Source organism: Mchenga conophoros, linkage group LG9, assembly GCF_057382185.1.
Source record: "Mchenga conophoros isolate Kocher_MC1m ecotype Shallow Benthic linkage group LG9, M_conophoros_male_GT1.1, whole genome shotgun sequence".
Taxonomy (NCBI): Eukaryota; Metazoa; Chordata; class Actinopteri; order Cichliformes; family Cichlidae; genus Mchenga; species Mchenga conophoros.
The window spans coordinates 2,564,989-2,576,517 of NC_140534.1; the positions used below are offsets into that span (position 1 = coordinate 2,564,989).

Below are 11,529 nucleotides of genomic sequence, written 5' to 3' on the forward strand. Positions count from 1 at the left end.
ACAGTAGTCCCAGCAGAATGTAACTTGAGCAGTTTCAGCAAGTCCTCCATTAATACACCTGTAGTGTTGTGTCTCAAAGCAAAGGAGAGGATTGACATGATGCTTTGATTTTCTGTTAGTCCACTGGAGCAGTTCACATCAACTCCTGCTTCAGGGGCATTCTCCTGAATGGTTGAAAAAGAACTGTGTTATATTTGAGCAGGTTTCACTTATTTTCATATGTAGCCTTGTTTTGTTTTTTTTTGCAAAACTGCATTTACAACATAAACAGCAGTCATAGCGACGTTTGTCATAGTTAAAAATGCAATTAACCGCAAGTCTTACCTGCACCATTGTGACCATTTCTATTCTTTCCTCCTGTCTTTGGGTGGCATCTTCATTGTTTCCCTGAGAAGTATTCAAATTAACTACTCTTTAAAGAAAAAAGAGCCATAGAAAGTGGAGCACATCTTGCATTTGTTTCTTACCAGTGACACCGTTTGTGGTTCTGGCATCTGCTCATCTCTTTGGGCAGCATCTTCACTTTCCTGTGAGGAATACAACCCAAATATTGAATATATATATGAATTAAATATCCGAATGATATATTCCAGAACAAGTAGTGAGTCTGTCACTGACATATTTAAACAGCTTAATGGTGAGCTGTACTTTTCACTTTTACAATGTGATGGAGTAGCGTAGAAGAGACATAAGAATGAAAGTAATGCTTTATTGTGGCCTTTTTTCTGTATGTTGCTTTTAAAAGGAGAGAGAAAGAGAGAGAGAAAGAGAGGGAGAGAGAGACTATAATAATGTATTTTTATTTACCATTGGAACTGTGAAAGTTCCTTCTCTCTGGCTGTCATCTTCACCATTGTCCTTGAAATGATACAAATGAACAACTTGTTTAAGATACATTTTTCACAGCTCCGCTGAAAACAGTCAGGATGAAATTTCCATGTTGTTATTATTGTGATTGTTATTATTCTTAATGTTTTTATTGACCTTTAAATAAACACAATGAAAGAAGTTGTCTTCTAAGTAAAAAACTACATTTTTTTTATTATATTTATCATCTCACAATTACTTAAGTAGCACTTCAGATTACTTTCAATGCAGAAACATTATGAATATAGTCTAGATTCTCAAATACTTTGCATTTTCTTATCATAACTAACCTAAACAGAATTTATCAGTCATTTGGCAAACACAATAAATTATGTTGCATAACTTATCATTGAAAATAAATATCTATGTAAGTGTATGGAATTATTCGTTTGTTAACCTACTTAGTACACACAACACAAAAATATAAGCCAAGTTATGGGTGTCAAATTAGAACTGAAATGTTCCACTTAACCAAAGTATTAAAACCCAAACACTTTGTATCAAGTGCTACTATGGTAGCTGATAAGACATTAACGATATACATTCACTTACTTGTTATTGTGTGTTGTGCTGTCCGATGTCAGTCAAAGCTCTGTCGATTTTTCGAAAAAAATAAATAAATTCTTGTAGCTTTCATAACAATGACAGAAACTGACAACTGTATTAACTTATTGGCAAAGGTGCACATACCGTTTTTTCCATCTGGTCAAAGTACGTGAAGGAATGTTTTTCCGCATCCAGTCTATTTCACTTGTGTCAGATCTATAATGTTTTCTTTTCGGCATCGCTGTCTCTTAAGTTTCAAAACTCAGTTGGAATGTCAGTATAGTCTATAATCTGTGAAAAACATATTCTACCGCCAAATAGAGAAAATACTGACGTAGAGCATGAACTCAAAAATTAGTTTTCAGCTGTGAGTGCCATGATTGGTTAAGTGTACGGTCAAATATGAGGATACACCAATCAAAGGCAAAGTAGGGCGGGCCATGCTGCAGCATACAGGTGGCCAGCTTTCACCGCGAGACCTCACACGGTCCTCATCAGGTAACGGCTTCCTTACGTAATTTAACAACAAGCGGGAAATCGGTCTAATAAAGTGTGTCTTGCAAAGATGGAGACTACGGAGACGAATAAAACTAATATCAGAGGTAAGTTGCCTAAATGTTTTTGAATTTGAATGACTTAGCTTAAGCTAATAGCTTGCTAAAAGTGGTTTGATGTTTTACGGGTCACATAGAAACAAGTGACCAATGTGGAAATGCTCTCTTCAGAGAATTATGCATGCGACATAGCACTTGGTGGCATTAAAATGGTTCAAACGGTAAAAGTATGCCTATAGAAACCATGTCAAATAGAATATTTTTTGATAAGAAAAAGCCTTTATTAGCATATAGCCCGTAGCATTCTAGCTAGGAAATAGCAATTCTTTTTTTCCTCCCCCCTTCATTTACTACAGAACACGAGGAGAGGAAGTTTGCAGTGGTGCAGTGGAGTGAAGGGAAGGACTATGGAAAGCTTAGTGAAGTAAAAACTGTTAACATACGGGGGTATGATGACTCCAAGATGGACCAGCATGGGAATCCCATTTCCACTTACTCGGCAGTTATTGAATGGCGCCATGGGAAGAAACAGCGAGGAGGGTGGCCACACTACAGGGGCACTGTTGTTTTTGTCTCTGGTAAGTAATTGTTAATGATTTGAAATGTAGAATGTCCTTCTCTACTTGAAAGTAGTTCTCTAAAGAAAAACTGAATTCACTCTTTAAAGTCATGTGCTTACTTTGTTTTTCCAGGGAGCTGAAGACTGTACTACATGTTTACTTAATATACATTAAGTATACATTACATAAAGTCGCAACAGTTTTGTATTTTATCACTCGTCTTTACTCTGCTCTAAGTAAAGGTTTACATATTAACACAGTAAATCTCCTAAACGTGGCTCCTACTCCTTTTAACCCTAACCCCTGACTAATGAGATGGTTGCTTTTAGATGTTGAATAGTTGTATATTTTATGTTTCACATGGATGGAAATTCTGTGAAATAGGAATTGTTTGTTTTTTTGCTAAATGCACTATGTGAATCACAACTCAACACAAAACTAGACACTGTTACTGCTGTCTTCTTCTCTTTCTCTATCCCATATACAAATGTTCTCTTTTCTTTGTTGGCTCTCTCTTTCACACAGGTCGAAGAACCATTCCAGTGTTCGATTGTTGTAATGTCTTTTTGTTTCCTCCTTTGTGCTCTAGCTACTCGTTTTGAGGCAGCTCGGAAAATTAATGCACTGCTGAAGGAAAATGAACCAGCGGACCTGACCAAGAGGGTATCTGTCCATCCTGAAAACTATCAGGATGATTCTGATGACTCCGATCCAAATGAGACTCTGATTCTGTCGCAGCCATTGCAACTCAAGGTGACATTTCACTCGGAACCATTTTGTAGTATCCGTGTTTTACATGTTATCTAAACACTCCATCTTTAAATATTGGCTTCTAGGCTAGTGTCAGTCATTAGGAAACCATTATATACATGTTTTCATGTGGAAAATGAAACATTTTAGGTGATGGCTCCTTTAAAAAGTTGACACTATTGTATTGTACATCTACCATTGGATGGAGTCTATGCAGGCTACAGCCTTATGAAACGGAACAGTGTAGCCTGCAAGTAGCATTTCCTGGTTATGTCTGAACATCCTAACCATCTTTCTATTATGTTACACACCATTTCTGTCACCAAGCAATGACTGTAGTACTTCTTTCCCTAAAAAAATATATATTTTACTGATTTTTACCTTTTTCAGATCAGATATAATTTTAAAACTGAAACGTATTTACATTTAAGAAAAGGAACTCCACCAGTGGTCCCCCTATTCTACTGCACACAAAGGTCATTTGTATACAATGATTGTCAGGATTTGTTAAAGGAAAAAATCACTTGTAGCCACCTAAATTGAATTATGGTAAACTTTTTTTTAAAACTGTATTCAAATTATCCCAATCTTTGGAACAGGCTTAGTTACAGTTCTGTGATGTGCAGTACCAGTTAAAAGTTTGGACACACTTTCCCATTATATTTAATTGTAAAATTGTACAAACTTTTGACTGGTACTGTATGTGGCTAAGAAATCAGCTCTTTGAAGTATGCACCCTACACTTTGTGGCACAGCTATTGAATCTGTTGTCTTTACACTTTAGATTCATAACTTTTATGGCAGCTTTGACTATTTTATGTAAATTCCTCTTCTTTCCCGCTATCTTTTTTCATGTCCAGAAGTCAAAGGCTCCTTCAAAGAAAGACCCTGCACAGGAATTCCTTGCAATGTACAGTCATTCACCACCTTCAGTCGCTTATGGTGAAAAAAGTCCAAAAAAGACAGTAATTGGTCTAAAGCGGAAGATCCAAGACCTGAAACAAGAGAATGATAAACTGAAGGAGTTGCTTGTCCAAGGTATCACTTCCTATCACTAATTTAACAATTAAACAGCCAATATATTTGAAAAAGTCACTCTAGCCTATGTATAAACCATTCTGGTAATCATTTTTTTTTATTAATTTACTATATATAGATGTGCCAGAACTCATGAAGACGATGAAAAAGGTGATTAATTTGGCTGAACCTCTTAAGAGATCCAGTTTGGAGCTTCCCCAGATTTCTCCGCAGTCCACGCCTGGTTCATCATCAGATGGTTCGCTGCTGCCCCCTCCCAAATCTACTTCATCCTTCTCAACACCAGCATCTGTCATTCTATCAACAAAGGAATCCCAGTCATCAAAGGTAATGGAATTTTAAAGAATAAATAGATGAAGTGCATAAATTGGATCTACTGTCTTTCTACTTACAGTTGATCCAACCTTGAACACAGTACCAGTAAAAGTTTGGACAGACTTTCCTATTAGATTTAATGGGAAAATATGTCAAAACTTTTAAATTGGTACTCTACTTATAAGTATGATGGATCTAATTCAAGTGTTAAATTCATTGACTGTGTTTCTGCTGTGAAGTTTCCCTTCTTAACAAAGGAGTCTATGGGGATTGACTCTGTTTTAGAGCCAGCCCCTGGTGGAGCAGAGGCAAACTACAATTTTTCTACAAAAGCTTCACTTTTGCATGGGAATGCCTGTGCGAGTAACAAGTGATGCAGAAAAAAGTTTTGCAATCCAGTAGCTTAGCATCCGGACATTGCAGGTGAACGACGGCTCCGGGAATATACATAAATGTCACTGCCTTCAAAACTAGACGAGAAACAGAGTTTTAAGTCTGGAAAGGTATGTAGTTGTTCTTTACGTCTCGTACATTGATCAAAATGTCTTTTTGTTGGAACAGGTGGAGATTTATCCTGGGACTGGAGTCATGGTAGAGAAACTGGCCTGGGCCTATGCTACTAATGCAAATTCATCTACAACCTTTGTGAGGCATCTGCTCACAGCAGTCTTCCCTGTGGAAATACTGCTAGTGAGCAATCTTCGAGGGGGAAAACGGGGCAGAGGAGATGCACGTTTACCGCTCGACAAAAATAAATTGTATGCCATCTACAGTAAGTTTTTAGCTTTTTATGGCATGTTTTCGCAGTTGTCCACACTTCTGGCATTTAAAGATAACAAGGGACCAATGAAAAACAAGGGCCACACATATGAAGAATATCTTCTTAACATTTATGCATATATTATTGTTGATGAAGAAAGGCCTCCACCAAATAGAGGATTCTAGTTGATCTTTTTTGAGTTATATCCAGATGAATGAATGGTCTTTTCATGACATACTATTGTAGGCCTTAGATTTCTCTGGTGTTTCATTTCCTTTATGGTGCATTTTGTTTGTCCAACTACAAAGTAACAAATGATGGTAGATAAGTATTTTACATTCTGAATGTTCTTGCATTTGATGTATTTCAGTGACTGTGTTTACAGGCAGCCGATAACCCATTCAAAACTGGAATGTTAGCAATAACCCGGTCACACATGGCTTTAAAATACCGGCAAAAATCCAAATATAAATCTTGGAGTTACTAAATATTTTGGTGAGAAAAGGGTCATGTAAAACCTCTATCGGCATATCGCCATCAAAATGAAAATGGATTTGTGTTTTGCACATGTTCTATTCCCACGGAATCCTGGTCTTTTGAGTAGAGGAACTTTGTGTATGTGCCGTCTGGCTCTCTGTGACTCTCTCATCTCATGCATGTGAATGAGTTATTCCGAATGTTTCAGAAACCTGAATTGTGAGCTTAACTTGACCATAACCTGAATATTGGCTGTATGTAAATGTAGTCAATGTAGTGAACCTCTCCATGCATCGTCTGCAAATTTCAAAGCTGGCACCATTAGATATTAAGACTGATTAAAGCAGGATCATTGCATTATTGTTTAAGATCATTGGGCTCTTTTACACTACTAATTCTGTTCTTGTCATCACCCCCCCCCCCCTGCATTTTTGTACATATATAGGTGCAACCCTTGAGAAGTCCTTCCAGCATTGGTACTACAATCAATGCCAAGATCACAGAACTCCGGGCCAGAAATAAAAATGTCTCTGTCACAGCATCCCCATAACTTGACTTTCGATGTCTCGTTTGGCATGTTATTATAATGCCAATTCATGTTTTATCTATTAAAGATAGATTGTTTGTTTTGTTTTTTAAGTGGGCAGGTTTTTTGCCCTCCAAAGTTTTACTCATGTTAGCAGGTAAAAGTTCCACAAATTTGCAGCAAAAAGGTATGCAGCTTAGCATGCTCTTTAAACAATAGAGCTTAGATTAGGTTAAATATTTCTGTGAAATATCAGTATGTGACTGTTATATCAGAATAATAAAAGTTAATTGAATTTAAAGATTGCCCAGTATTCATGTTTTATGTTTTTGTTTTCTTCAGTATTACAATACATTGACTGCCGACCTGTCAAAGAAAGTTATGTTGGCTTACGAGTTTGTCTTTCCATTGCTAGTTTTTAACTGATGTTGGTCAAGCAGGGGCAAATGATACTGTTGTCTTTTTCATATGTGATAGATTTTTTTTTTTCTAGTAATGTTAATTTGTATAAAATTAATAATTAAGTTTATAGGTTTTTTATGAGATGAGATTTAAGAATTCTTAGAAGAAAAATGTAAAAAAAAGAATAGTTTACCATAAAAATGTATTGCCGGAACATAAAGAGAAAACATATGTAATCTAACATATTCTTAGAATATATGTATAAAAAGCATTTAAAAAAAAGAGATTATTGCCCTGCAAACTACATTTACTTTACATATAAAAAAAATTTATCTAACAGATTTTGTTCATATATGTAAAGCATATGTCTTTATGACAAATATGTACTAAAAACTATGCAAAAATTATATGGAACATCTATGGAATACATACTTTGACATGTACTTTCCTTATATAACTCATACTTAGTTTTAACATGATCCTTATGTGATCCAATTTGCCCCCACCAATTTGCCTACAGGACAAATCGTTCCACCGAGGACGCTATCACCATAGCGCTCCACACTGCGCTGAGTCACCTGGAGCACCGAGGAAGCTATGTGAGAATGCTCTTTCTGGACTTCAGCTCAGCATTCAAGTCATATCATCCTGGTCCAGAAACTGTCTCACCTGGGACTCTCCACCCCCATCTGCCTCTGGATCAAGGACTTCCTGACAAATAGACCACAGTCTGTCAGACTCGGCCCCCACCGGTCCAGCACCATCACACTCAGCACCGGGTCTCCACAAGGATGTGTTTTGAGTCCCCTCCTGTTTACCCTCTACACATCCGACTGCTCCCCTACCCATCTCTCAAACACCATCATAAAGTTCGCGGATGACACCACAGTGGTTGGACTCATCTCAAGGGGGGATGAGTCGGACTACAGAGATAAGGTCAACAGACTGACTGAGTGGTGTTCAGTTAACAACCTCCAACTGAACACCACGAAAACTAAAGAACTTATCTTGGACTTCAGGAAGGGCAGAGCAGACCCGGCCCCACTTTACATTCACGGGAGCTGTGTGGAGAGGGTACACTCCATGAGGTTTCTGGGCGTGCAGATATCTGATGACCTCTCCTGGACTGCAAATACTACAGCGGTGGTTAAAAAGGCCCAGCAGCGTCTCCACTTTCTGAGAGTGCTCAGGAGGAACAACCTGGAGGAGAGGCTGCTGGTGACATTTTACAGAGCCACCATAGAGAGCATCCTAACGTACGGCATAACATCATGGTATGCAGGGTGCTCAGCTGCGGACAGGAAAGTACTGCAGAGGGTCATCAACACAGCCCAGAAGATCACTGGCTGCTCTCTGCCCAGCCTGGTGGTCACTGCAAACTCTCGGTACCTCAGCAGAGCTGGCAATATCATCAAGGACCACTCTCACCCCAGCAACCAACTGTTTGAACTATTACAGTCAGGCCGACGGTACAGGTCACATAAAACCAGGACAAACAGATTCAGGGATAGCTTCTTTCCCAGAGCTATCACCGTAGTAAATAAGCACAAAAACAACTGAACCTATTCCATACCGTCACTGTCATTATATTATGCTGCTATTCATACTGTCATCATATTAATGCTGCTATCCTGTATATATTGTACATACTATTGTTTGAGTACTTACGATTGTTTTTTTTTGTACTTTTTATATTTTACATTTATATTTATTATTGAAACTTGCACCAAGGGAGTGGCACTCCAATGTCGTTGTACTCTGTACAATGACAATAAAGGCTATTCTATTCTATTCTATTCTATTCTATTCTATCCACTTTATTATCATGTATGAAAGTAACCCGAAAGTGGCCACTTTCAGGAGTAAATCATACAAGCCTTATATGATTCACTATATATGGAGCAAACTAAAGCTGATGCAAATCTTTTCTAAGTTTTTTCTATTTCTTTAACATATGGGTTTTATACATTTTTTCTATTTCTTTTCCGTATGGGTATCCATCCTGGCCCTGTTCTAGCAAGTGTGTTCAACAAACTGAGTTTAAACATAAACTGATTTGATCAACTTTGGGATTAGTTTCCTGTTCCAGAACAACTGATCATAGTTAGTTTAACCCTTTAGAGCCGATCGGAGCGGGCACGCTCTGTTTTGCGTAACTATTTTTAAATCCCAGTAGCATTGCAACCACGTAAGCTAGCGTTGTACTTACATCTTATGCCATCAGCTTGTCCTAAGTCACGGTTTCCTTCCACATAAAGCTTTGCAAAAACTGCATAAAAAGCGCTTGCAGGAACAAAAACATAATATTCCAGAAACACGCTTTGCCGATCCGATCAGCTGTTCATAACACTTCCTACGTTGGAATAGACGTCAGCGCGAACTTTTGCATTTCCGCCATTACCTGCCCGAAACCGGAAGTGACGTCATTTTCGCGGAAATGTAGTCTTTTTTCCCATCAGGGCCTCAGGGCCTATACTGCTCTTTTTAAAAGTTATCTTTGACTTTATGACTTTCTGTGTCGTTTCTGGGATGCCTAGGACTCATATTGCACTGCTGGAAATAGTTTATTTTGATGCATATGGTGCTTTTTTGCAAATTTGCAGTATTGTGGAGGTATGTAACAACGACAGGAGAGGTCTCAGTGTCTCACTCCAACAACCTTATTAACTGACAGAACTTCACATATAGTCAGCGCCAAAATCTCCACCCCCACACTTCCCTTCAACTTGTGTGTGAGTGGAGCCACCTGGTGGTCCGCCACACATACCCCCCCTTGAACACACAGTCAGGTCTCCATTCAGTCCAGGACCCTGGGTCTAAGCAAACGACCCGCACGACTGAACCTGGGAGGGAGAGAACAGGCAGAGGAAGGTCCATCCTGTGAACGAGGCTGGTGAAGGCGAGCAGGAAAGGCAGGAGGAGGCTCAAACGTTGGTGGTCCGGGGGTAGTCCTGGGGAGAAAACCAGAGACTGTCAACCCCAGCGCAGGAGGTCGGCCACGGCGAGGGGCCTGGGCCGGCACTACATCACTGTCCGGAAGAACATGTGCTGGTTTAAGTCTGTCAACACACACAGTCTCCCTTCGACCCCCAAAATCCAAAACAAAATGTTTCTGGCCCGGTTCAATAACCCTGAACGGGCCGTCATACAGCGGCCGCAGCGGTGTCCTGTGGGCATCGTGCCTGACAAAAACAAACTTAGCAGTCTCTAAAGTCTTTGGAACAAAGGTGTCAGGCACGCAATGGTGCACCGGACCAGGAACCCGAAGCGAGTGCAAAAGCGGGGTGAGAGAGAGCACCGATGGATCGAAGCAGGGAGGAGGATTTTCAGGCAAGAATTCTCCAGGCACGCGGAGGGGCTGACCAAACACTAGCTCAGCTGGGGAAGCGCCGAGATCCTCCTTAACCGCAGAGCGCAGCCCAAGCAAAACCCACGGGAGGCGGTCAACCCAATTGCCATCCTTTAAGGAGGCGCGAAAGGCAGCCTTCAGCGACCGGTGGAACCGTTCACACATCCCATTAGCCTGCGGGTTGTATGCGGTTGTGCGGTGGACTTTAGCCCCCAGTCCATCAGCCATGGCCGACCAAAGCTCGGAAATGAACTGGGGGCCTCTGTCTGACGTAATGTCCGCGGGTGGGCCGAAACGCGAGACCCAGGTCGACAAAAACGCCTTGGCCACCACTGCTGCGGTAGTGGACGCCAGGGGGACCGCCTCCGGCCACCTGGTGGTCCGGTCAACAACAGTCAAAAGGTGCGTAAAACCTTGTGACTGCGGCAAGGGACCCACCAGATCGACATGCACATGATCGAAACGTTTGCCGGGTATGAAGAACGGCTCCAGGGGCGCCTTGGTGTGTTTATGAACCTTCGCGCGCTGGCAGGGAATGCACGCCGACGCCCATTCCTTAACAGATTTGCGAAGGCCTGGCCAAACAAATTTAGAGCTGACCAGTTTAACAGAGGCCCGGACCCCTGGATGAGAGAGAGCATGTACCAAGTCAAAAACTTGACGACGCCAGGAAGCGGGAACCACAGGGCGAGGGCGGCCGGTGGAAGCGTCACAGACGAGGAGGGGACCACCGTCCTGCACGGGTCTGTCCTCCAGTATGAGGCCCGTCTGGGTGGATTTAAGCGCGAGGATGTCAGGGTCACCGCTCTGATCGGCAGCCATGGCGGAGTAGTCTATGCCGAGAAAGACGGGAGAAACCAGCGCACGGGACAAACAGTCAGCCACATGATTGGATTTACCAGCCACGTGCCGAATGTCCGTGGTAAACTCAGAAATGGCTGCCAACTGGCGCTGCTGGCGTGCACTCCATGGATCGGAAACCTTGGACATGGCAAACGTCAAGGGTTTGTGGTCCACGTATGCGGTAAAGTGACGACCCTCGAGAAAAAACCGGAAATGACGAGACGCCAGGTGGAGCGCCAGTAGCTCCCTGTCAAAAACGCTGTAATTGCGTTCGCTGTCACGTAGCGTACGGCTGAAAAAGGCGAGCGGTTGCCAGACACCCGAGATTCGCTGTTCCAGCACCGCACCCACCGCTATGTCCGACGCATCAGTGGTCAACGCAATCGGCGCTGAGGGGGATGGGTGGGCCAGAAGGGCAGCATTAGCTAACGCTGACTTAGCATCAGAAAACGCTTGGATGCTGTCCGGAAACCAGTCAACGGGGTCATTAGCTTTTTTACCCTTTAACGCCCCATAAAGGGGCTTCAGCAGATGTGCCGCTC

General features: G+C 41.5%; 1 protein-coding gene across 1 annotated transcript; it reads left to right on the top strand.

Annotated features, from left to right (window-relative positions):
- Positions 1-1,978: 1,978 nt before the first annotated feature.
- On the top strand, positions 1,979-6,555 carry LOC146566598 (uncharacterized). The gene is made up of 7 exons (XM_085285887.1): positions 1,979-2,015; positions 2,324-2,545; positions 3,117-3,280; positions 4,138-4,315; positions 4,434-4,642; positions 5,192-5,436; positions 6,330-6,555. Exons 1-7 carry the CDS (start codon positions 1,979-1,981, stop codon positions 6,415-6,417), a joined length of 1,143 nt encoding a protein of 380 aa, XP_085142013.1. The 3' UTR covers positions 6,418-6,555.
- Positions 6,556-11,529: the final 4,974 nt, after the last annotated feature.

Excerpts from the sequence above, each read along its gene's own strand:
- LOC146566598 (XM_085285887.1), top strand. The coding sequence starts at position 1,979 with ATGGAGACTACGGAGACGAATAAAACTAATATCAGAG. Across the intron at positions 4,643-5,191 it reads AGGAATCCCAGTCATCAAAG|GTGGAGATTTATCCTGGGAC; the intron begins GTAATGGAATTT and ends TTGTTGGAACAG. Across the intron at positions 5,437-6,329 it reads TTTTATGGCATGTTTTCGCA|TCCTTCCAGCATTGGTACTA; the intron begins GTTGTCCACACT and ends ACCCTTGAGAAG.